Source organism: Oryza glaberrima, chromosome 4, assembly GCF_000147395.1.
Source record: "Oryza glaberrima chromosome 4, OglaRS2, whole genome shotgun sequence".
Classification (NCBI taxonomy): Eukaryota; Viridiplantae; Streptophyta; class Magnoliopsida; order Poales; family Poaceae; genus Oryza; species Oryza glaberrima.
In genome coordinates, this window is record NC_068329.1 from 25475622 (window position 1) to 25500843 (window position 25222).

Here is a 25222-nt window from a genome sequence, read left to right on the forward strand (position 1 = left end):
GATTGAAAAACACATGAAATAGAAGGTGCGTAGTTTGGACCGTAGGAATTTAGTTATCACGAGATTATTACAAAACGACGATAAAAAATTCGTTGGTCAAAATATCCTCAACTTTGGTTAATGTACAGTTTCATTAATCTTAGCAAAGAAAAGGGGAAAAAAGATAGTAGATGTTCCTATCGCAATGGAATCAATGGCAAAGGAAAATTTTCCTCTATTATTATACTAGAGATCTCCTTTTACTATGTTCCAATCCATCATTTCAAATGGATGAATAATAGTGCCAAATCCAATAGAAATTGAATTCCCAAAGGATAACTTAAAGAGTAGAGCTAACTTATGGCATCATGAATAGTGCAGGTTCATTCACAGTAAGGTATCTTAATAGATAATTTGTAGAATTTAAAACTATGAACAGAAAATTTTCCATAGGAACCATTTTTTCCTTCACTTTTTTTTTTGGAGGATCTAAAACATGAGCTCAAATCTCATGGCCTTCGAAATAAGACTATTCAACATTTATTCGTGGAGTGTTACTGTACAAAATTTCTTTGGAGAGTTCTACAGTTTACTACTTGTTTATATACTCATTATAGTATATCTCATATTTTTGAGAATTGGCTTGTGAGGGTTGATAAAAAATCTACCAAATTTATTCTTGTTGGAGCATCCGCTATATGTTGGGATATATGGTTGTGTAGAAATGATATGGTTGATAAATCACCATCTATGTCCTATATGCTGGTTCTTTTCAGAGAAACATACTGGCTCCAGTCCTGAGCTCAACTACTAAAGTGCGATGAAGAAATCAAGTCAGTGAAAGCTGCATGTCGTAATCTTAAGTCAATGGTTATGCAACTGTTCGCTAACTTTGGATGGAGATTCACAAGTACAATTCAATAATTTTGGTGATCTTGTTATGATGTGAGAGTTTTTATTAGTTTGTGTGTGCTTTTATTTATTCAGGTGTGAGTTTCTGTTGCATTGGTGTAATAATTAGTTGTAACTCTTTGAGTAAAGGCCGAGATTATGTTCCATTATCTTCAAAAAAAAATCTCATGACCTTTTTCTCTTTTGAGATCTCCAGTACACCATCTCTCTTCTTTTTCTATCTTCTCAATTCTATTATAATATATATATATATATATATATATATATATATATATATATAAATCATAGATAATGTACCGAATATCCAAACTACCCATATTCGAAAAAATTCCGGTGTTTTTAGTTCTTGTGGGATTGCATATATTGTGACATTTAATTCTTGCGTTCCAAAGGATAAGATTCAATTCGTACAATCAATATATTTGTTTTGCAAATAATTAAAACAATAATTATGTGATTCCACTATATAGGCAATATATTTCATGAGATGTCTATTCGTGATATACTTCCTCCATTTCATAATGTAAATATTTCTAACATTGCCCGTATTCATATAGATGTCAATAAATTTAGATATGTATATATGTCTAGATTCATTAACATTAATATGAATATGAATAATGTTAGAAAGTCTTACATTATGAAACGGGGAGAGTAGTTATTAAGAACAACATGTCTAGGTTCCCAATCGGTTGGTCTAGTCTTATTATAAGTCATAACGGCTTATTAGCGATTAGAAAAATGATATGTGAGTAAAACCTTTGTATATATGTTCTCAGTGATTGAAAAGCCAAAGTTGAAAAAAAAACTATATTACAAAAGAATTAAATTTAAAATCAAGTTTTAAAGTTTAAATTTTGGCTTTGGCTTATAAGCTATAGGGCAAACCATGAGGCCCTAGCTGGGCCCGATTAAATACGGTCCAATATCCATGTCAGGCCGGGCTTGAGTCTGTGAGATTGGATAGAAAAGAAGAGAGATGGTGTACTGGAGATCTTTGAGATATCCAATATCCGTGGTCTGGAGAGTTACCAAGGTCCAGTTTCCAGTTTACATCACCATATATCCATAATCATCCATACAGTGCAAGGAGTCAAAGGAAGCCGAAAACAAATTTCTGCAGGACTGCAGGCACGGATACCGCTGACCAGTGAATAGTGACGATCGACGAGTGTCTGGTAGGACCATCCGATTGTCGGTGGGAGCGACCGAGCGGGATACGGGACGGGACTTTGCGGGGCCATCGGCTACTCGGCTGTCGGTGGTAAAACGGAAAAAAACATCTCGTCTACGTGCGACTTGTTTAGTTGGTCCATTTCTGTATCACGCATCGTGCGCTGTCCAGGAAATGGGCTCCTACCATCCAAGTGTGTCGGAATAAGTCTATTTTACCTCCCTCCTCTATTGCCACGGGTTGAATCATCTCCCTCATCTTTACAAACAGGTACAAATGGACTCCTTCATGGTTTCATAAGCAGTTTCGTACTATGTGATAGGATCGACATGTCAGCGAGAAAAAACATAAACAACCCCACATGTCAGTCATCCTAATCACATTTTCTTTTTCCTCACCTCTCTCCCCACTCTCGCTTTCCAGTTCTTTCTCTCTCACGCACGCTAGGCGACGGCATCATCTAGCATCGTGGGGGCGGCCAGCCGACGAGCTTCTCCTTCCGTGCGCGTTGAAGCCGGCCAAGTTTTCCCCGTATGCGCCGCCGGCCGACGAGCTTCTCTCACACGTGATTATAGATGGCCAAAAGGCCTGCCCGACACAGCACGGCCCAGGCACGGCCCGATCGGCACTTCGTGCCGGCCCATGGGCTGCGCCTCCCGCCTAGGCACGGCCCACCAGCCGTCGGGCCGGCCCGAAGGCGCGGGTGGCCCATCGAGCCTTTTTTTTAAATAAGTCTAGTTTTCGTCCCTCCTCTTTGGGCTGTGACATAATGTAGCGAAAATAAGTCTATTTTCCGTCCCTCCACTTTGGGCTGTGACATATATATAGTGAAAATAAATCTATTTTTCATCCCTCCTCTTTGGGCTGACATATATATATATATATATATATATATAGGTAAAATAAGTCTATTTTACATCCCTATTCTTTCGAGCGTGGCATATAATATGTCTATTTTTACTCCCTATTGTTTATGTGTCGGGCCTGGCATGCGGTCCATCGTGCCGTGCCGGCCCGGCCGTGCCGTGTCCGCCCAACGTGCCGGCGGAGAGACCCAGGCATGCCCCGGTGGTCGGGCCGGACCGGCACGGGCTTGACCCTTGACGGGCCGTGCCGTGTTTGGGCCGGGCCGTCGGGCCTCGGGCCTTTTGGCCATCTATACGCGTGATGAAGCCAGCCAGGTTCTCCCATGTGCGCACTGGAGCCGGCTGGCAAGCTCCTTCCCCACACGCCACCCATAGTGCCACTGCCATTCTTATGATGTTTCTTGGTGGTGACGCCGTGGAGACAAGCCTGACATCAGAGAGGGATGTCGCGACATCTAATCATTAGATTAATTGGATGGTTGATCTATTTATATCGATTAAATCAAATAAATCCAAGGCTCATTATGCGCGGAGTTATGTGTATCCATCTTCTTATGAGTTATCGTAACTCAATGGTAAAGATGAAGAGTTTTTTGAGAATTAATCCAATGATTAATCAATAATTAATCAAATGGTAGCTAATGTTGATTACATCAAATTGATGGTTGTTTCATGGTGGTATAGTAGGTAGTGTTTGGTTGCAAGGATATGATGGGATGGGATGGGATGAACCCACTTTTAGGGGTGTTTGGTTGAGAGGTGAGTGGGATGGGATGGTCCCTGGAGAGGAATATTCCTCTCAGATCCGGGACGAAACAGTCCGCTAAAATCGGCCAGACCAATCCATCCCACTTCGACGGAGAGAACGGCGTCAGCTCCCGCAGCCTCCTGCTCGGCTCCGCTGCGGTGCCGCCACGGCCGCCCGTCCCTCCTCCGCCTGCTCCCTTCCTCAGCGCTGCTCCGTCCTCCTCCGCCTGCTCCCTCCACCTCCGCGACCGCCATCGTCTCGTCCGCGTCCGACCTCCGCCTCCACGACCGGCCGTCGCCTCGTCCGCGACCGACCACCGCCGCTCGTCGTCAGCTCCCGCAGCCTCTCGCTCGGCTCCGCCGCGGCGCCGCCATGGCCGCCCGCCCGTCCCTCCTTCGCCTGCTCCCACCCCCGGCGCCGCTCGGTCTTCCTCCGCCTGCTCCCTCCACCTCCGTGACTGCCGCCGCCACATCCGCGACCGCTGCCACCTCGTCCGCATCCGCCTCCGCGACCGGCCATCGTCTCGTCTGCGATCGACCGTTGTTGCTCATCCGCGCCTCGTCGCCTCCGGGACTGGCTGGCGCTCGTCTATGCCTCGCATCGCCTCGTCCACGAACGGCTGCCGCCACTCGTCCGCGCATCGCATCGTCTCCGCGACCGCCGCCGCCTCGTCCGTGTCCGCCTCCGCGACTGGCCGTTGTTGCTCGTCCACGCCTCGTCACCTCCAGGACCGGTCGCCGCTCGTCTACGCCTCGCATCGCCTCGTCCGCGACCGGCCACTGCCACTCGTCCGCGCATCGCCTCGTCTCCGTGACCGCCGCCGCTCGTCCGCGCCCGCCTCCGCCTCTCCTCCGCTCGCACCGACGAGCTCCTCCGTCCCCATTCTCACCACTCGCTCCAACCTAGCCGCTGGGAGCAAACAGACCTAACGGTCCGTGAAACACTGTCCATCCCATCCCACCTCAATCCCTTCTACCAAACAAAAAACTATAGCCATCCCATACCACGAACCAAACACACAACTGGAATCATCCCATCCTAAAAAACTGGGATGGGTCTAACCCATCCCACTTGGTCCCCAAACCAAACACACCCGTAAAGGATGATGGATGGCTGGTTGATGAGAATCGGTTATCTTCAAGGGACTGTCTATAAATTATTTGACAGAAAACCCCCTCACAAATCTTGCAAATTTTGGACCACCCGATTGCTTTAAGATTCGTGTAGGCAACCAAACCCTAAAAATCCTCTCTCCTCTCCCGATTCCTCTCTCCTCTCCCGATTCCTCACGCCGCCGCCGCTCCTTAGCGCTTCCACCCGCCTCCGCCACCGCCGCCGCCACCCCAGCGCGCCTCCGCCCGGCCTCGCTGGCTGGCCAAAGGGTGTCAACGGCGTCGGCGAGGCCCCCCCCCCCCCCGGCCGGCCCCCTCCCTCTCCTCTCCTTTGCCTCAAGCTGGCGGCGGCGAGTTGTCCGTCGTCTTCCCCGTCGCCGGCGGCGGGGCGCCACCACCGGCCACCTCCTCCTACCACTCTTTCTGCTTTGCCCCCGCCGCCTACACTGGCCCGCCGCCATCCTCCAGCCCCGCGGCTTCGGCGGCGCCGCTGCCGCCTCGCCGCCCGCCCGATCCGCGGCCCACCGCCGGACTGCCGCCTCTCACGGCTATCCCTCTAAAGCCGGCGTACTCCCCCCTCTTTCCCCCTCCCCCTCCCACCCCCACCCCACCCCACCCCGGGACCCTAATTCGTCGGCCCTCTACCGGAGTTTGGGTTCGCCGGCGCCAGAGAAGAAGAGGTGGTCGCCGGAGTTGGAGAAAAAGAGCACGAATCGTGAAGCACATCCAGTGATCCAAAATTTGCAAGATTCGAGGTTGGATTTTCTGTCGACAGAGCTTTAGCAATTCCGTATCTTCAATGAATCCTTTCCCCCTCGTCTTCCTTTTCTCCTATAAAAGGAGAATTGATTCGATCTCCCGCATGAGAGAATGCACTCCTTTTTCATCCACTTCCATTTCTATTGCTGCTATGGTGATCCCATCCCGACGAGTACGTGCACACTCGCTGAGAGAATATGCCTCCTTGATATTGCATCGAGAGGAGGAGGCGAACCAGGCTTTTGGGAGCGCATCGTGCAACTGCTCGTTTGTGCTTGAGTACGACAACATTGACTACATCCTCTTCATCATGGTGGGTGGCGAGAACAGCAAAGGCAACGGAGGGAACAACAATGATTCTCCTTCTGCTACCATTGCAACCACTATTGCATCAACCTATGTTATTCTCCTCTTATCTTCCTTTTATGTTGATTCTGTTTATATGCGCAAGTAAATTAGACATGCTTGTTTCTATGGTTTACACCTATAGCATGTTTATTCTGCGTATCCATATGGTCGAGAATAATATTTCTATGGTTTATGTTTACATTGTCATGATTTGCAATCTTTATTTTTGTTCAAGAATTATGTTGAATTGCTCACAACCGCGTCCTCCCGCCCGTCGGTCCCTCCCCTGCCTCACACTCGCGCGGCTCCGTGGCTCAAAGTTCGTTGTGGCGTGAAGAAGTCCTAGCGGACCCAGATAAGAGATCTTTGGCAATGACAAGCAAATCCTCCGAGTCCTTGGCTTCCACCTTGAGGCAATCCTTCAGGAGCTCCCTCCGCGGCTCTGCTTCCCACTTCACATCCATCACCACCTATCGTAAGGGCCCCTAAACCACAACACAAATCTCCATCGACCGAACATTTCTACAATTTCAATGTTTATGACACATGAGTACCATGTCAAGTCATCTACCTACTCGGAGAAGGCAACAAGGAGACCGTTGAGAAGCTGCGGGGCCGTGTTGCGGACACCCCTTAAATCCGCAATTGTGGCACAACCATGGTGCAGTGTTGGTGGCGGAATGCAGCCACGAGACCTTCGCCATAGCAGCGAGGAGGCGAGCGGTGACGACGGCGCAGGAGAGGCCGTATCCCGCTGCCGAAGAGAAGGTGTAGTGGCGGAGCCGCGGAGGTAGTTCCAGTCAAGGACAGTGCCCATGCGTTGTCGTCTCATGGAAGAGGGAGAGAGGAGAGAGAGGCGAGGAAAAAGGAAAAGAGATTAGGATGACTGACATACATGGTTGTTATTTATCTTTTCGCCGATATGTGGGCTCACGTAGGACTCTTTCAAAACCACTGAAGAAATCGATTTGCACCGGTTTTCAAATATGGAGGATACATTATACCCGGTTTTACAATTGAGGGAGACGATTCAACCATAGGCAACAGGAGGAAGGAAAATTAGACTTGTTCCAAGTGTGTCATCTAGTCATGGGCCAAACTCTCAACATGTACTGCATGGCACTGGTCCGTGCGTTGGAGGGTTCGGAGTGTCACCTCTAATTTCAGAGCCTTATTTAGTTTGTGCGCCTCTAGTTTTTATTTTTATTTTTACAGGAGTTCGAACAATGAATATGGTTAACATGTTCCCCGCAAAAAAAGATCGTTGAGAGGAGACCAGGTGGGCATGTGGGAACTGCAGGCGGTAGCCTCCACTCGTTCCTACTACTTCCTGGTTGCATTCGCCGCCTCCGCACTTGCCCCAGCCGGCGCCGGTGATGACGGCCAGCACGTCGCAAGTCGTCGTACTCGTACCATTGCGCCATCCGGTGCTGCGATGTACAGTAGAGACAAGTACCGTGGGGAATCTGCCATGGCAGCCTGGCAGGAAGCGTACAGGGCCGGGCCGGGGTGGCGTGGGACGTGTTTTTGTTGACCGAGCACGGTCCCATACATGTTACATCTCATCTCACAGGCAGGCGCTCGTACAGATCTGGAGTTCTCGTGACACATGCGTACACGCGCCACATACGTTACGTACGACGCCTACATGCACGCCTACATGCACGATCTGGAGTACGCTGTGGTCGTACTCGTACGTACTAGCGGGGGATGCGCTCGCGGGGGTGCGTTCGCGCCTCGCGTTGGTTTTGCCGGATGGAGTGGGACGCCGTACGCCGTCTCATCGCCTGGGATGCTCATGCTCTTTGCTAGCTGCGTTTGCATTACGAGTTTACGACTCATCGGCGAGTTCACGTCGTACCGAGTCCCGACGCAAGATGGAGGGAGTGCTCCTACATGAAGGAACACATGGCATGTCGACTCAGGCCGGGTTGGCCGTTTCTGTGCACAGCCCAATCAAACAGCATCCGGATATTTCATCCGAACCCTAGGACTCAAAATGTGCAACCGAATAAAACAGCCCATTCAAGCAGAAAGATTTTACTTGCGTCAGCTCCGGCTACCGTGGTCAATGTGCACAATATTTCATTTGGTCCTCACCTCAGCCCTGTAGGCATGCAGGCAGCAGGCCTTCAGTTACTGCATCCCTTCGGAATCGTTAAATGAACAGTATTCAAGCAGCCGCAGGAGTATGTGTCCGGTGTCCCACTGACACCGATAAGCAGCGACAACGTCGACACTCAACATATCCCATCCCTTCCTTATCCCAACGACCTGCACGCTGCATTTTCATCACTAGCATCAGTGTATTCAAACCTGCAGCTTACACTGAAGAGTGAAGACTGAACTCCACAGATATGTTGGCCGAGGGAAGGCAAGTCTACTCGCCGCCGCCGCCGCCGCCGCCGTCCAAGCTTCCTCGTCTCTCCGGCACCGATCCAACCGACGGTAAGAGACGTGCCGCGCGCTCTTCATATATGATTCGTGCATTGCTGTTTCGACCAACTCATTAGCTTTTGGTGGCGTCGTTTGGGCATGCACGCAGGCGTGGTGACGATGGCAGCGCCGTCGCCGCTGGTTCTTGGGCTGCGTCTCGGCCTGGGCGGCAGCGGCAGCGACAGCAGTGGGAGCGACGCGGAAGCGTCTGCGGCCACCGTGCGGGAGGCGCGGCCGCCGTCGGCGCTGACGTTCATGCAGCGGCAGGAGCTGGAGCACCAGGTGCTCATCTACCGCTACTTCGCCGCCGGCGCGCCTGTGCCGGTTCACCTCGTGCTGCCCATATGGAAGAGCATCGCCGCCGCCTCCTCGTTCGGCCCGCAAAGCTTTCCCTCCCGTACGTACGCATGCTACTAGTAGCAAGGCGCCATTGTATTCGTTCAGCTTGTTCTTCACTTGTTCGTCGTGTCGTCGTTTGCATATGCTCTTGCTTGTTGTGTTGATTTGTTTCGCTGCCAATGTCGTTGGTCATTCCGTGTGCAGTGACGGGCCTGGGGAGCCTGTGCTTCGACTACAGGAGCAGCATGGAGCCGGAGCCGGGGCGGTGCCGGCGCACGGACGGCAAGAAGTGGCGGTGCTCGCGCGACGTGGTGCCGGGGCACAAGTATTGCGAGCGGCACGTCCACCGTGGCCGCGGCCGTTCAAGAAAGCCTATGGAAGCCTCTGCAGCAGTCGCTCCCACATATCTCCCGGTCCGGCCGGCACTCCACACCGTCGCCACCCTCGCCACCAGCGCGCCATCGCTGTCGCACCTCGGCTTCTCCTCCGCCAGCAAAGTGCTCCTCGCCCACACCACCACCGGCACCACGCGCGCTACTTGATCTCATTGTTATCTCCGAGGATTATGCCGGTGCACTGTCTGTAACCTTTTTCTCGTAATCACGCCTCGGTTTGTTCCCAATGCATCGTCACGCATTGCTAGTTTGACAGTTTGCTACCGCTGCCTCTGTGTGTGCCTGTGCGTGTGGCAGCCGAGGTGTTTTTGTTTGGTTGGGTGGTGGGAGGCGCGCCCCGGTGCGGTGGTGGGCGTGGCCCCCGGCTACCTAGTGCTGGTTCCTGCGTGTGCCTGTCGAACCTGTGGAGCGTGGTCGGAAGTACGGTACGCACTGTCCGGTCTCATATGCCGGGGCAGAGGGGTTCGGTCCAGTGTGGTGCAGGCGTGCGGATTGGGATCACATGCAGTGGCTACTGCAACTTATGCAGTCCTAAAGACACCATTGAATTATAAATTAACGTCCTAGATCTTTCCTTGATACTGTTCACAAATAACAGTGAAAAGTTCCTTCCTGTAGCAGGTACTATAGCAATTACTGTTTAAAATAACTGTAGCATTTGTTTCAGCCGTTGATTGCCTTGATCTAATGATGAAAAATGGTTCCAACTGCTAAACTTGCAATCTCTTCTATGACTGCACCGGATCTGGATTCCAGGCGTGCAGCGAGGAGTGGTTGGCCCTGCTCAAGAGATCGGTCGCCGCCTCGCCGGTGCCGTCTCCAGCAGCAGTTGTTGCGGCCGCGCTGACTCCGTATGGGCCGCAGGTTGCAGAGGAGCGGAGTGGCTCGTTGCTGCTGCGGCCTGGAATCGGATCCGGTTCATGACGGTCCAGTAAAATCATTTGCTACATGTATGATTCGATTCCACGTAATAAAGGAATTGAGCGATAGATCAATCTTGATGGTTCATGTTCATTCCACCTGCTAGATTATAGGCATTTGATCAGATTATTGATTTGCTTCATACAAATTCATGCACCAGCTCACTGATTATTAGCTAGCTGGATTTGGATCAGCTGCAGTTACAAATAGCGGCTGCAACATAAGCAGTAGCAGTGCGCATTTTTAGATGTAAACTGGACGGTATAGATCGTTCGTAGCACTGTTCATGTACTCTGTGCTACAGTATTTTTGCTACAGTGTCATGAAATTCATGGCGCTGTAGCAAAAATACTGTAGCACAGAGTACTGTTTATGTGATTGCTGTAGTAATAAATCTAAACCATTGATCAGAAAAACGGATGGCCATATTTACCTGTAGTTGTTAACTTGCAGTTATAAGTCTAACTGCACCTGGTCTGAATTCTAGCTAGTAATACCTGTAGCCGCATTGTTGACCATGTCGTTGTCAAAAAGATATTTATTTGTGGCCAGAGAAAGTACAACACATCCGAGAAATGAAGGGATACCACACAGTATCTTAATCACGATGAAAGAATAATTTGCAATTGATTTCTTTGGAAAAGAACTACTATGTCTTTGGAGTAGTATCAAGGGTTTACAAAACCAATGAAAACATACTGGTTTTAACGAAAACCAGACCTCCAGGTTTGGTTCGAGAACAGAAAGCACTCTTTTTCAATCGTTCAAAAAGACCAAACTGAATTAAATTTTTTTAACAAAAGTTTGCCGATTTTATCGGGGTCACTGATTTTTAAACAGTTTTGGAGAACCTCTAAACCCAGTTTTTGGCTGGTTAACATTTGGTGAACCCTGGTGATTGGAGTAGGACTGTGGGAGTAGGAGTGTCTAACTGGAGAGTACTGTACAAATACAATGGGCCAAAAATTGGTTTATACACAGGTGTTGTCTCTCCGACGTCAGATTTCTGATCCAACGGCGCGCGCAGTTGCCTCTGGAAGACCGAAGCGAACCCGGCTCCTCACATACCGCACACCTCGCCACGAAACGCCGGAAACCCCCTCCGCCGCCGCCGCCTCCTCCTCCTCCTACCAGATGGCGGCGGCCTCGCCGGAGAGCAGGCCTCCTCGCTCGCTCTTCGACCTCCCCGCGGACTTCTTCGATTCTTCTTCCCTCCTCGGATCCCACCCTTCCTCGGCCCCCTCTGCGGCGGAACCGTCCGAGTCCATCCGGCCGGCGGCGGCCCCGCCTCTATCGCAGCCGTCGGAGGCTCCGGGGTTGAGGTGGACATGCAACACCTGCGCCTCTGAATTCGAGTCGCTGCAGGAACAGCGCGAGCACTTCAAGTCTGATCTCCATCGCCTCAACGTATATCTATCCGCCCACCCTCCTCCTCTACTTTGCATTAGGATAATAAACTGTTTTCTTTTGTTAGTTCTGATCTGGGTGACTGGGTGGATATCTTCAGACTTCAGTAGATTAATTTCTCAATTATATTTTTTGCACAATGGATTTAGCTTCTGTTCCATACAAGATTTCATTTGTTATTGGAGATGAACCACCGTACGACACGAGCCTGATAGCAGGAAACTTGATATAAATTGCCATGGCACTGGATCCCAAAACGTTGATACTATCAGTAAAACAGGTCCTAAGGATGAATTTAACATTGCTAGGGAGGCTCCTTAATCTAAGGAAGCTTTACTAACTCCAGCAAGATGTTTATTTTATTATACCTACAAAAAAGAGGTAATGAATTCAAGGCTTGAATTCTAAGCTTGGTAGGAAGATAATTAAGAATTTTAAATCCGAGATGGCAAAAAATCTCTAATAGTTTACATTCTTTCTCTAGTAATCGGATAACATGATCTGGTCTACTGGTATCCACAAACTTGACATGGAAAATTTAGGCACATGGTGATGTTTTCTGCTAGAACATAAGCACATAGCTATTTCATAGGGGATAATCTACTCCTGTTCGTCTTTGTCATGACCTGAGGCCATGACGGGATAGCCACCGCTGGGAAAGATAGCCGGATGACGTCGGCTCTTGGAGAAGGGATGTAGACTTAGGTTGGAGAGAAGAACATTAGGGCAAGAGATTAGACTAATTGATTTTCATTGCTTAACGATAATAGGCACACTCCATCCTTATATAGATGGAATAACTTTACCTCTAAGTAAGGACTCATCTAATCTTCTCTTTACTCTAACCGACATCTTATCCCCAGCTGTACTACAGTATCACGAGGCACTATTCATTCACCAGGGATTGGGCTCATGGGCCTCGGCCTCTCGGCACTATTCATTCACCAGGCATGCACATGGATCATTATGTCACATCTTACTGATCCTCTTGCATCTCTTTTTTTGGCATTCTTTTAGGTCAAGCTGAGCATTGCTGGTAAAACTATTATCAAGGAAGATGACTTAGACAAAGCAGATCCCGATTCTCTGTTCGATGATTTGGAGGTATCTAGTGTATCTGGATCAGAGGATGAACTTGAAAATGGGCCTGCATCAGATCATGGTCTCTCAGCCAAAGACAAGGGAGAATTCAGGAAGAAACTTTATTTTCGCTGTCATTCTGGTGACACAGTTTCTATCTGGAGATGCATACTGTTGAAAGAACATGAAGAGCCAGTTTTCAATAGCAAGTCTGGTCAGACAGAAAGTCATGGATCTACACCATTTGTACAAGAGGATGAAATGCTAAATAGAGTGAAGAATTTGACATCTGAGCCTCGTGATGCATCACGTTTGAGGATCATTCTACTAACAAGTGGTGGACATTTTGCTGGATGTGTTTTTGATGGAAACTCAGTCATAGCCCATAAAACATTTCATAGGTAAACAAGGTTGTCTGTTTCAACTTTTATTTATAATTATACATTGTTATTAGCTGTAATGTTTTCGTAGATAACACTATGGTGATTTTTCTGTATTCTCTGTACATTGTAAAGAACCATACAATCTCAGTATCTCACATCATCATACAATGTCTTGACTTTTTTAATGAATACAAGGTTTATATTGGTAATAAGTATCGACAATTGTTGTCCATTTATATTTTAGGTATGTTGTAAGGGCAAAGGCTGGAAAGAGGCAGTCTGGGAAAGATGCTACTGGGAAGGTTGCACATTCAGCAGGCTCATCTCTTCGCCGTTATAATGAAGCAGCATTGAAAAAGGTACCATACGTTCCGAAGCAAATGTCCTTTACGTTCCTGTTCATTGGAAACTAATACATTTATTTCTGAACTCAAATATAGCATATATTAACAAGCAGACTACAAATAATATCTAAACTGGTTCATGTTTCCCATTGGTTAATGTTGTTGCAGGAAATTCAAGAATTAATAGCTTCTTGGAAGTCATACTTTGACCTTTGTGTCTGTGTCTTTATGTATGCTCCGTCAAAGAACCGTCAAATGCTCTTTGATGGGGATAAGACTCAGTCGGTATTGCAGGCTTGTGATATTCGTCCAATCCCATTGACTGTTCATCGGCCCACCTTGAAGGAAGCAAAACGGTTATATACTAACCTAACACAGCTCTGTTATGAGATGGAATGCTTGAGTACGGATGAACCCCATGTAGTGGATGTGACAAGTTTTGAACAAAGTAAAGAGGCAAAGCAGAAAAAAATTATGGATTCCGAGGAATCTATTTCTGTCTCGTCCTTAAGTTTGGACTTGCCAAATAAGCACGAAGGGGCATCCATACATCCATCTAATAATGAAACAACGCCTCTTCACGAAGCAGCAAAGTCTGGCAATGCTCAGCAAACACTGGAGTTGCTTGAGCAGGGTTTGGATCCTTGTATTAAAGATGCAAGAGGAAAAACACCTTACTTGCTGGCTTCGGACAAAGAAGTTAGAAATACATTCAGAAGATTTATGGCACTCAACCTAGACAAATGGGATTGGCATGCGGCTGATGTGCCTAGTGCACTAACAAAGGAAATGGAAGAATCACAAGCTGCAAAGCAGGTGAGTTTTATGTCCCCTGAATAATGGTTTATGTTTTCGCTTTCATTGCCCTTTAGGAGCTGCTACTTGTGATCTGTTTGAGTGAATGCCCTGACTGTGTTAGTTGGCATGCATTGTGTTGTAGGCAGAGAAAGATGCCAAGAAGAAGGCAAGAGCAAAGGAACTGAAGAAATTGAAGAAAGCAAGAGAAAAGGAAAAGGAGAAAGAAAAAGAAAAGGTTAGTGCTGATCTCATTTTCGCTGTAAGACTTGTCAATCTGATCACATATGTGGAATAGATCTTCGGTTGCACATGGATGCAATATCCTGTTTTTTTTGGTGATAACCGTTGAAAGGTACATGCACTTGTTGCATTGAATGTGCTATACTTGATGGTGTTTAGTCCACTTAAATACCACTTTCATTGATTGGCAAATATTACTTATAACTAGTTGGATTAAACCATCTTTGAGACATCTATACAGTTTCTTATTCATGGCACATGATCCTTATACATTGTAGGCACAAGCATCACAGTCCCAAAGGACCCAAACTAATGTAAGAGGCACTTCAGCTGGTCAAATGGCCAATGCAACTGCTTCTATGCCAGGCCTGAAACAAAAGCATCAGCTGCCCCAGCCTACGGCACTTTCGAAAGAGGTGTGTTATATGTAGCATTATGGCAACAATATTACACTTGGAGTGGTTTTCAAGTAGACGAATATATTATGACATTTATACCTTTTTATACTGTTAATTAGGAGGAACGACAAAGGAAACTCGCCGAGGAAAGAGAGAAAAGAGCAGCCGCAGCCGAAAGAAGATTTGCGGCTCTGGCGGCACAATCAAGTAGCACATCAGGGACAGCAGCAGCAGAACATCCCCCACAGAGAGCAGCCGCGGCAGACGATACTTCTTGTTCGTGCTGTTTTTCTTCCTTGGTCGGCAAAGTACCATTCCACAGGTACAATTACAAGTACTGCAGCACCACATGTATGCATCTTCATTCAGAAATGCTGGAAGATGATTGAGGAAATCAGGAAATTGTATGACGAGAGACATGAGATTTAATTATACCTTTCACCTGTTTTTCTTATGCATGAGATTCAATAACAGGTCTATCTACCAGTCTTGCTTAATCTTTAGCTAATCCGAATCTTGTTACAAATTTCCAAATTCCGAGGGATATTGTTTGTGGTTCCTGGATGATACATGTATCCAGCACTTCCTGGGTACTGGCAATCTTTTTAGTTCCGTGGGTTTGCAACAGTTTAAAACTAAAAGAAACACATTCATTGAGCCAAAGTGAGAATCGCTCTTTGCCTCTTTCTGGTACTAGTTGGAGCTAATCTAGACCTCATGTTTAATCTTAAGCTGTCCTTTTTCATGCCGAGTCAGAGTTTCATAGTCCCCCCGTGATCATCTTTTTTTTTTGCCAAAATGCCAACCTCGAACAGCAAGCAGGCAGCCTTCGGCTGTTGACGGCCTCTTCCTTTCACAGATCATATGCTTAGGAAAACCACAGCTTTTGTGCGGATTTCATGACCTACACGACGACGGGGCACACCGCACACCCAATGGATTCCTCATCTCGTGACCTCGCGCCATTGATTTCTTCCTCTGGAGCAAAAGGCATGGCTAGCAATCCATCTCCTTCACATCGACCAACCACCTGGACAGCAATGGCTTCCGCCGCCTAATGCCTCTCCATGCACGCACGCCGCGACGCCACACGTGAAAGCTCCCACCAAGTGGGTAGTGGAAACTACCCGCATAAAATCCCATTTGCTAGTTTATTTTTCACATGCTGATACAAAATTTAAAAGAAAAAATAAACTAGAAGTGAGATAAGCGGGCTAAAATAACCCGCTTGCCACCGATCGGAGCTTATTTTGGCCTCTACCATCTTAGTTCTTGGGAGCTCACGTACGTAGCATCAACTATCAAGCGGCAGGATGGCAGCCAAGCCGTCCTCGTCGGCGTCGTCGACGGGCGGCCACCACACGGTGGACATCCGCGCGGCGCAGGCGCAGCCCGAGGACGCGAGGCAGTCGGCGATGAGCGGGCCGATCAACATCCGCGGCGAGCGGAGGCCGCCGCCGATGCAGCGGGCGTTCAGCCGGCAGGTCTCCCTCGGCAGCGGCGTGACGGTGCTGGGCATGGACAAGGTGGGCAAGAACGGCGGCCGGGGGCAGCAGCGTGCGCTCCCGCGCAGCGGCAAGAGCCTCGGGGTGCTCAACCACACCGGCGCCGTCGGCCAGGCCGCCGCCGGCGACGGCGCGGCACGCAGGGGAGACTTCAGCATGTTCCGGACGAAGTCGACGCTGAGCAAGCAGAACTCGCTGCTGCCGTCGAGGATCAGGGAGCCCGACCTCGAGCTGCCGCCGCACGTCGAGGGCCCCTCCGTCGGCAGGCAGGGCGGCGAGGACCCTCTCAACAAGAGCGTCCCCGCCGGCCGGTACTTCGCCGCGCTCCGCGGCCCAGAGCTCGACGAAGTCCGCGTAAGTAGAAATTCTTCCTCGCATACATGGTGAACACGTCAAGCTGATTATTCCATGCAAGAATCATGTTGAGCTAGCTGTGCTGTTCTTGTAGGACTACGAGGACATCCTGCTGCCGAAGGACGAGGTGTGGCCGTTCTTGCTGCGGTTTCCGGTCGGCTGCTTCGGTGTCTGCTTGGGGCTCGGCAGCCAGGCCATCCTGTGGGGCGCGCTGGCGGCGAGCCCGGCGATGAGGTTCCTGCACGTCACGCCGATGATCAACGTCGCGCTGTGGCTGCTCGCGCTCGCCGTGCTCGTCGCCGTGTCCGTCACCTACGCGCTCAAGTGCGTCTTCTACTTCGAGGCCATCCGCCGCGAGTACTTCCACCCGGTGCGCGTCAACTTCTTCTTCGCGCCGTCGATCGCCGCCATGTTCCTCACCATCGGCCTGCCGCGCGCCGTGGCGCCGGAGAGGTTGCACCCGGCCGTCTGGTGCGCGTTCGTCGCGCCGCTGTTCGCGCTCGAGCTCAAGATCTACGGGCAGTGGCTCTCCGGCGGCAAGCGGAGGCTGTGCAAGGTGGCCAACCCGTCGTCCCACCTCTCGGTGGTGGGCAACTTCGTCGGGGCCATCCTGGCGGCGAGGGTCGGTTGGGCGGAGGCCGGCAAGTTCCTCTGGGCCATCGGCGTCGCGCACTACATCGTGGTGTTCGTCACGCTGTACCAGCGGCTGCCGACCAACGAGGCGCTGCCCAAGGAGCTCCACCCGGTGTACTCCATGTTCATCGCCACGCCGTCGGCGGCGAGCCTCGCGTGGGCGGCGATCTACGGCAGCTTCGACGCCGTGGCGCGCACCTTCTTCTTCATGGCGCTCTTCCTGTACATGTCCCTCGTCGTTCGCATCAACTTCTTCCGCGGCTTCCGGTGAGCACAACCACACACCTGCTCTGCTAACCACGCCAACACTCGCGCCGCGGCGACTGACCGCTCCCATTGCAGGTTCTCGATCGCGTGGTGGTCGTACACGTTCCCGATGACGACGGCGTCGCTGGCCACCGTCAAGTACGCGGAGGCGGAGCCGTGCTTCACCAGCAGGGCGCTCGCGCTGAGCCTCTCCCTCATGTCGACGACGATGGTGTCGCTGCTGCTCGTGTCGACGCTCCTGCACGCGTTCGTCTGGAGGTCGCTGTTCCCCAACGACCTGGCCATCGCCATCACCAAGGACAGGCAAAACGGCGCGTTCAAGCCGCACGGCAAAGGGAGGAAGGCCGGCAAGAGGGTGTACGACATCAAGCGATGGGCGAAGCAGGCGCCGCTCTCGCTCGTGTCGTCCATCACCAAGAGCAACTCGGCGGACAAGGAAGAAGAGGAGAAAACAGAATGAAGCGCAACTCAGAAATCAGAACCAGGAATTGATGATGCATGTATAAATGGTCAGGATATAGCCACAGGGAATAACATTCACGAACAAGGAAGATGATGTACACGACATATAAGTTAGATCGATTACCATCACATATAAAACCAATCACGCATCATGTAATGAAATGTCTAAAAGCCATACGGCAGATTATCATACCGCGACAATATGTTCGTCTAAGCACACACTATTTATTATATTAATACCTACTGATCAACACAAAATCATCATCATCAAGAACCCTTGCTTCTTTCTGACCCACAAAATTTTCCCGTCCAATGGATTCGACAATTCGGACGAACTCAACCCTCTTTTCAAGGGGGAGAGGTACATAAGGTAATCTGAAAACGGGCCTTGCCACTCCAAGCTGAGCCAGGGCGGTGTTGAGCGCAATCGGATTAGGCTGGCAAAACAACCATTTCATCAGAGGAAGTAGCTTATCATTGAGCGCTGTATTCTCCCCTTCGTACATGAGCTTACGCATGAGACCGGGAATAAGGTTGCTGACTACAGAAATGAGTCCAGTGGCACCATATTTCCACCTAGAATCATGGCATTCATCATCATTACCACTCCATATGGTTATACCTTTGTCAGTATAGCACTTAACCCTCTCATGTCCAACACATTCTTTGACACCTGCCATGTTTGAAAAACTTGAAACCGCCTCAATAACAGCAGGAGGAATATCCTGGCCAGTCCTGGATGGCACATTGTAAATGATGGTTGGACCCATTGGGAGAACAGCCTCAAAATGGGAGATCAACCCTTCGACGGAGGTCTTCCCGTAGCAAGGATTGATGTGGAGAGCCGCGTGCATACCTACAGCGAATCCCTGCTCAGTTGCGTGAATAGCCTCCCTTGTTGAGTTACTTCCTGTGTTGCCGACCACTTTAATTTTAGTGCCAAAGCAGTTAACTGTATGCCCAATAAGCATGATGTGTTCATCCCAGCTCATAAGGTGGCCCTCTCCTGTTGTTCCTCCCACTATTACACCTTCAGCACCACCTTCTATCTGCATGTTTATCAGCGAATCATATGCTTCAAGATCAAATCTTCCATCCGGCAGATAAGGGGTTTTAACCGCTGTTATTACTCTGAGGCTAGTGATATCACCTGTTGATGTCCTGTGGCTCAGAAACAGGAAGATCAGAGCTGACCAGCTGATAGGTATCAAAGTCATAAAAATCAAATACTTGAGTTTAAGCAATCAGATCCAGATGATTGTTAAGTTATATATTTACCAGGCACAAATTGGAGTTACTATTTACCAACAACAAGATTGTACATGATTATTTCATTTCTCAAAGTTGACAATAACAAGAAAATCTTGTGTTTCTTTATTGGGTAAATGGTTATTCCTGTAAGACCTGAAATTGATAATACACATCAAGCATGTCTTATATATCCAGCTTACACCGTTACAGGCGACCAGGGGGTACACACACAAATATGGCTATAAGCAAGAGCAATTTGGTACATGGTATGAAGCAACTTAGTGCTGCGATGTTACTGTGTAAATTCAGAAGGAGCAATAAAAGATTTCAAGACCTGATAGTAAAAGATCTACTGGAAGGGGATTTGGACATGTGAAGTTCTAACTGACAAGTGGGAATTGGAAAAAGCATCTTACAGGGCATCTTAATTTCTACCGAATTCTATGATCACACAAATAAAACAATGAACTAGGTATTTCCTTCCGAAATAAGAAGATTACCGATTTTTCACTTCACTACTTCGCATTGGAAGATAAACATCCAGGGAGATGGCCGTCACTGAAAACCTTCCTCTGCTAATCCTGTATGAATATTTGTCTGTGTCAGAGTGTTGCATATGAAACTAAATTGAATGGAGGGAGGATGAATGAGCAAAAACCCGAGGTCACTCCTTAAAACGATGGAAAGAAAAGTTGCATAAATCTTCAGAAGTATTGAAACTGTAAAGAATTGAGATGGCTGGCAATGTATCTTGTTGGATAGATTCAGGAATTAGAAAGCATATTATCTTTAATAAAAGAAAGAGCAACATACCAAGAAAAGAAAAACAAAGTGCAACAAACCAAGACTAATAGAACCTTCTTGGAATACCTACCAAGAAATGCAAGTATGTTATCAATCAACTAATCTCAAGCCAGCCGTTTTGCCGGATTTGGATTGGACCACGTGGCAGGGTTGGATATGAAGATTAACTGGAGCTATATATGAGGTAAAAAAAATGACGGTGAGTGAAAAAACTGAAACATCGAGAGACTTCCTGTGGCTGCAGCTTCAAGGGAATTAATCCACCTGATCATTAGAACCATTACATGTCTGTGTAACTGAAACCCCATGTCGTAACTTGATTACTTGTTTCCATGTATTAACATATATACTATCATAGCTATTAAGCTAGCTTATGTGAGCTGCTCATTGAAAATTTGACTTATATGTACAATTGTTAAAGAACATCGAATAAAAAAAATTATGTATGATAATAGTAATATTTTTCAATGTTGGGGGGGCAAGAATTTTTTTTTTTAGAAAGGCATGAAAATAACTGTATGCTGTGATTGTAATAGTTAAGTGCATGCATTATATGTCCCAAGAAGAGACCTGATTTATTTATGTTGTGAAAAAAAGAAGAAAACTATGAACACATGTCTAGCTAATGGATGATAAATAAAACCAAGTTCGTCATAATTATTCGAGAACACAAACAAATGAATTAAAATTATTTTCTTAAAAAAAAGTAGGTATTGAGAAATTGATATTTTAAACTATCATAAAACACATGTAAATATAATATACCATTAAAATACTCATTGCCTTCATAAAATACATTTTTGACTTTAAGGTGCTAATTTTGACGAACTATATTTTTAATAATCAAATTTTATAACATTAGAGACACATTGACTCTCGTATGGTTTAGTAAAATTTCAACATTAAGATTACACACGGGCTATGAAAATAGCGCGCCAACGAGCTCGCTTATTTTCTAGCACTATTATCTCTATTTGGCTTAAATTTGCGATAAAAATTTGAAATTTCTCAAGCCAAATTTGAAATGCACCATCATAAAATGCCACTAAGTTGAAAAAAAAATCGTATGTGTAATGTAGATTTGGGCCACACATGTCATGGTCCTCTTCAAGGCCAGCGTGTTAGAGAGCTTACCGCCACGTCATCCGAAAATTCACGGTCGTTCGATCAAATTATGGGTAGCTGTATGGTTACGATCTATTAAACGGTGAAGCTTAATGGAGAAGAAAACAAGACGAGTGGTAGTGTGTTCGCGGATGCGAGTCACATGACAACCCCGACTCAAACCCTGTGCCTCATCTCGTCTTCCTTGCATAGGTTCCTCTCGTTTCTTTTATATACAGATACCATAAATAAATAAATACATACACAAATCTTATAAGTACTCGATTAAAAAGTTATATACACATACGTATGTACATTACATTGGATTATAGAATTTAAGTCCAATCTAATAATCTAAAGCGGGCTCTTTTGCTAGCTTTCGATTGGTCCACGTGGCGCCTTTTACTTTGAAGAAAAATCATAAATTTATACTAAAGAAAAAAACACCTAACAATCATACGCGAGGAAAAATCTAGAGAAAAATATCACATGGATTATAGAGGCTTCCAAAACTATCTTTTCTTTCCAATTAGACGAACTTCTACTCCTTTGCCTTCTATAAATATACTATGTCTATTCGGTACTACTCTATGACTCCCTAAAAGATTCAAACCCTAGCATCCTAATAAAACTTTAAGGATAAAAGCAAAAGACTATAACATCCTTATTTAATGTGAAAGTTATATTGGTTGATAAGTAGGTGAGCGGTATTGAAGTAATAAAATTTCTCGATTTGTGGATTGGTGTTAGGTAAGAAGGTAGGAATTAGTTTATTTTGGGGCGGAGAGAGTATATATAAACCCAAAATTATTAAGAAAAAACAAATCTAAAACAACAAATTTATATTCATTTTCCTTTTTTAAATATAATGCGTCTACTCGGTACTAATCCTATAATATAGTAAATCTGAAATTAGCATGAAAAAAACTAAAATAATGATTTACAATTTTCTTTCTAAAATATTTTATGAAAATCCTAAAATTTCTAATAAGAAAAAAGTATGTGTGTATATATATTAAATTAGTGAGCACATCAATTTTATAATGCAGTATTTTTGAATGATAAGTATATATATAGATTGACTAGTAAGCGTGCCAACGGCACATCGATTTTCAAGTAACAAATAAAATAGGTTGCGATTGCAAACTTCTACTCTAGAGTATACTTCCATTCATTTAAAGTTCTTTACACTAAGATAGTCAAATAAGTTTCATTCCGGGCTTACAACTATTTGCTAGACTAAATAGGCTTTAGAGTTTGTCCCCGAAATTAAAGTAGTAGATTTAATATTGCAAAGCAAATAATCAATTAGTCATATAGACTTATGCATCAATACATGTTACTACTAGTTTTAAGAGAGAAGCTAAATATTAAATATGATGAACACTTGTTTTAACAAAAAGACTGCAAAAACAATAAACAAACTTAGGTAGACAAGGAGATCACAAATCAAATCATAGCGGTCGCCAAGAATCATCGTACAACTCGTAAGGCAAGAACGACTGCCAGAACCTGGCTAAATACTTCGGCGGCCACCTCTCGGGCGCAGAGGCAGAGGAGAGCGGTAAGACCATAGGGGCTTTGAGCAACCTGGAAGGGGTTGGGGGCGGCGGTGCGGTGCTGCTAGAGGTGTATGGGTCGATCATTTGTGGATTTGTGGGCCACAGTGACGCCGACCCAGTTTGGACAATCCTGCGGATCGGTCCATATAATCAGGCTTACAAAGATCTCAACAAAGATGGAAAGCCTAACGAAAAACGCAATTGCACGTGTGCTATAGCTATGGCGCTAGATTTTTCGGTCCATATAATCAGGCTCACGAAGAGCCCAACAAAGATGGAAAGCCTAACGAAGAACGCAATTGCGCGTGTGCTATAGCTATGGCGCTAGATTTTTCGGTCCATATAATCAGGCTCACGAAGAGCCCAACAAAGATGGAAAGCCCAACGAAGAACGCAATTGCGCGTGTGCTAGAGCTCTGGCGCTAGATTTTTCTTGAATAGTTCTGACGCTAGATTTTTCTCGGAAGTGGAAGGGAACTCCAATTATTGCATCGATTATTACATGTGCTTGGTAACCTTTATATGTTGAGCCACCGTAACCTAAAATTGTAAGGTCTAGCCAATTTTTCCATGATGAGGTTTCTGTTTTTTTTCTCATTTTTTTCCACATAAAAGATTTTGGTCAAGAAAAGGTCAAGTAGATGCCATCATGTCTCCGCTTAAAGTTCTTACGGGAAGAAGGGGAAGGTATAGGTTTATTTGAAATTTGCGATTGACATTGAGTTATTCTGTGATCCATTAATGCTCCTTATGAGTTTGATCTGTATAAAGAATAGGTGAAGTTAAATCAAAGCTAATTGAGAATACTAGTACTCTATGCTAGTGCATTTTCCCAATGGTCTTACCACATTTTAAGATAGCTTGCCCTACTTTAGACGGATGCTATCCATATAATCTTTGTAAATTCAGAAGCAAAGTGCTGCCATGTTATACCGTGTAAATTCAGAAGGAGCAATAAATGATTTCAAGACTTAATAGTGAAAGATCTATTGGAAGGGGATTTGGACATGTGAAGTTCTAACTGGCAAGTGGGAATTGGAAGAAGCATCTTACAGGGCATCTTAATTTCTACCGAATTCTATGATCACATAAATAAATCAAAGAACAAAAGAAGAAGATTACCGGTTTTTCACTTCACTACTTCGCATTGGAAGATAATCATCCAGGGAGATGGCCGTCACTGAAAACTTTCCTATGCTAATCCTGTATGAATATTTGCTTGTGTCAGAGTGTTGCATATGAAACTAAATTGGACGTAGGGGGGAGGGGGTGAATGAGAAAAAACCCGAAGTCACTGCTCAGAATAATGGAAAGAAAAGTTGCATTAATATTCAGAAGTATTGAAATCCTAAAGAACTGAGATGGCATGCTATTTTGTTGGATAGATTCAGGAGTTAGAAACCATACAATATTTAATACAAGAAAGTGCAGTATACCTAGATAAAAAGTGCAACATTTCAAGACTAATAGAACCTTCTTGGCATATCTACCAAGAAATGCAACTAGGTTATAACAAATAAAACAGGTTGCCATTGTAAACTTCTTGATAGTTTCATATATGGCTATCAAGACTAGGCATATTTGTAAGTTGTTTACAGTAAGATAGCCATATATGTTTCATTCCAGGTACTTACTATTTGCTAGTCTAAATATGCTTTAGAGTTTGTTTGCAATTAAAGTAGTAGATCTAATATTGCGAAGCACATAATCATATAGAAGTCCACTTTCTCTCAGCACTTTGCAGTAACTATCAAATAGTACAATTCTTGAGGCCTTAGAATTAGCCCAGTTCAATTGATATTCAACCTATTGAACGTGCTGATGAAGCCTAGAGGGGGGGGGGGGGTGAATAGGCTGTCCCTGAAAACTCAAAAATAAATTGCAGCGGTAAAATTCAAGCAGACCCGGAACTTCCTGGTAAGGAACACCATAACTTCCGGTCTGCCAGGCCCGGAACTTCCTGTGTTCTTAGGACAGGAACTTCCGGGTAACAGAACAAAGACGAAATTCAAATTTCGAAACAGGAGACTAAGCCAATCTTCACAAGATGATGCACAGGTATTCTAAGCAGAAGATAGATCACAGAATCATCCACAGAAACATCACAGAAAGAGACAAGAGCGATTTTTTTCCCGAAGTTCGGATCTTGCGATCCTACTCTCCGTTGAGGAGCTCCAAAGAGCTAGGTCTCAATTAACCCCTTGCCTCAGTTGTGCAAAAACCCTAGAGGAAATCCACAGTCTTCAACCCCAAACACCCCTAGGCAAATTTCTAGAATTGAGTGACCACCAAGATCCAACTCAACCTACTTCTATAAATTCACCACAAGTGTAGGTTGCTCTACTTGGAAAACCTCTAGAATCTCAGCACAAGAACTTCATTAACTTACCTCGTTCCCTTTCGGAGGAGAGGAGATCCTTCACAAACTTACCCGGGACATCCACAATATGCAACGGATTCTCGCGGGCGACACCTAACCGTCTAAGAGATCATCTCCAAGAGTAATAAGCACCGAGATGACAGCCCACGAGATATCCAAGTGCTCACCCAAGATCCTAGTCTTCACACATCTCCAAATCTTCTTCTCTCACTCTCAATCTCTCTTTCTCACAAGAATTAGGCTCAAGATTGAGTAGAGAAG

At 46.4% G+C, this 25222-nt stretch overlaps 4 protein-coding genes across 4 annotated transcripts; 3 read left to right on the forward strand and 1 right to left on the reverse strand.

Moving 5' to 3' along the window:
• The first annotated feature begins 7980 nt into the window (after positions 1–7980).
• LOC127771542 (growth-regulating factor 12) lies at positions 7981–10083 on the forward strand. Its single transcript, XM_052297466.1, has 3 exons — positions 7981–8346; positions 8444–8731; positions 8878–10083. The coding sequence occupies exons 1-3, from the start codon at positions 8256–8258 to the stop codon at positions 9213–9215; spliced, it is 717 nt and encodes a 238-aa protein (XP_052153426.1). The 5' UTR covers positions 7981–8255; the 3' UTR covers positions 9216–10083.
• Positions 10084–11021: 938 nt separating this feature from the next.
• LOC127771189 (uncharacterized) lies at positions 11022–15418 on the forward strand. The gene is made up of 7 exons (XM_052297035.1): positions 11022–11396; positions 12414–12877; positions 13104–13218; positions 13372–14019; positions 14144–14236; positions 14520–14657; positions 14759–15418. Exons 1-7 carry the CDS (start codon positions 11124–11126, stop codon positions 15026–15028), a joined length of 2001 nt encoding a protein of 666 aa, XP_052152995.1. The 5' UTR covers positions 11022–11123; the 3' UTR covers positions 15029–15418.
• A 374-nt stretch (positions 15419–15792) lies between these two features.
• On the forward strand, positions 15793–18106 carry LOC127771190 (guard cell S-type anion channel SLAC1). The gene is made up of 3 exons (XM_052297036.1): positions 15793–16498; positions 16593–17398; positions 17474–18106. The coding sequence occupies exons 1-3, from the start codon at positions 15953–15955 to the stop codon at positions 17856–17858; spliced, it is 1737 nt and encodes a 578-aa protein (XP_052152996.1). The 5' UTR covers positions 15793–15952; the 3' UTR covers positions 17859–18106.
• LOC127771191 (4-hydroxy-tetrahydrodipicolinate synthase, chloroplastic) lies at positions 18069–19652 on the reverse strand. Its single transcript, XM_052297037.1, has 2 exons — positions 19612–19652; positions 18069–19021 (listed from the first exon to the last, which is right to left on the reverse strand). The coding sequence occupies exons 1-2, from the start codon at positions 19635–19637 to the stop codon at positions 18094–18096; spliced, it is 954 nt and encodes a 317-aa protein (XP_052152997.1). The 5' UTR covers positions 19638–19652; the 3' UTR covers positions 18069–18093.
• Positions 19653–25222: the final 5570 nt, after the last annotated feature.

What these genes read in the sequence shown, in the direction of transcription:
- LOC127771542 (XM_052297466.1), top strand. Translation starts at nt 8,256, where the DNA reads ATGTTGGCCGAGGGAAGGCAAGTCTACTCGCCGCCGCCGCCGCCGCCG. An exon ending in CGGCACCGATCCAACCGACG is followed by an intron (nt 8,347 to 8,443) that starts GTAAGAGACGTG and finishes GCATGCACGCAG; the next exon opens with GCGTGGTGACGATGGCAGCG. An exon ending in CCCGCAAAGCTTTCCCTCCC is followed by an intron (nt 8,732 to 8,877) that starts GTACGTACGCAT and finishes TTCCGTGTGCAG; the next exon opens with TGACGGGCCTGGGGAGCCTG.
- LOC127771189 (XM_052297035.1), top strand. Translation starts at nt 11,124, where the DNA reads ATGGCGGCGGCCTCGCCGGAGAGCAGGCCTCCTCGCTCGCTCTTCGAC. An exon ending in CTGATCTCCATCGCCTCAAC is followed by an intron (nt 11,397 to 12,413) that starts GTATATCTATCC and finishes GCATTCTTTTAG; the next exon opens with GTCAAGCTGAGCATTGCTGG. An exon ending in AATCACAAGCTGCAAAGCAG is followed by an intron (nt 14,020 to 14,143) that starts GTGAGTTTTATG and finishes ATTGTGTTGTAG; the next exon opens with GCAGAGAAAGATGCCAAGAA.
- LOC127771190 (XM_052297036.1), top strand. Translation starts at nt 15,953, where the DNA reads ATGGCAGCCAAGCCGTCCTCGTCGGCGTCGTCGACGGGCGGCCACCAC. An exon ending in CAGAGCTCGACGAAGTCCGC is followed by an intron (nt 16,499 to 16,592) that starts GTAAGTAGAAAT and finishes CTGTTCTTGTAG; the next exon opens with GACTACGAGGACATCCTGCT. An exon ending in AACTTCTTCCGCGGCTTCCG is followed by an intron (nt 17,399 to 17,473) that starts GTGAGCACAACC and finishes CTCCCATTGCAG; the next exon opens with GTTCTCGATCGCGTGGTGGT.
- LOC127771191 (XM_052297037.1), bottom strand. Translation starts at nt 19,637, where the DNA reads ATGCGAAGTAGTGAAGTGAAAAATCG. An exon ending in AGTAGTGAAGTGAAAAATCG is followed by an intron (nt 19,022 to 19,611) that starts GTAATCTTCTTA and finishes TCTGAGCCACAG; the next exon opens with GACATCAACAGGTGATATCA.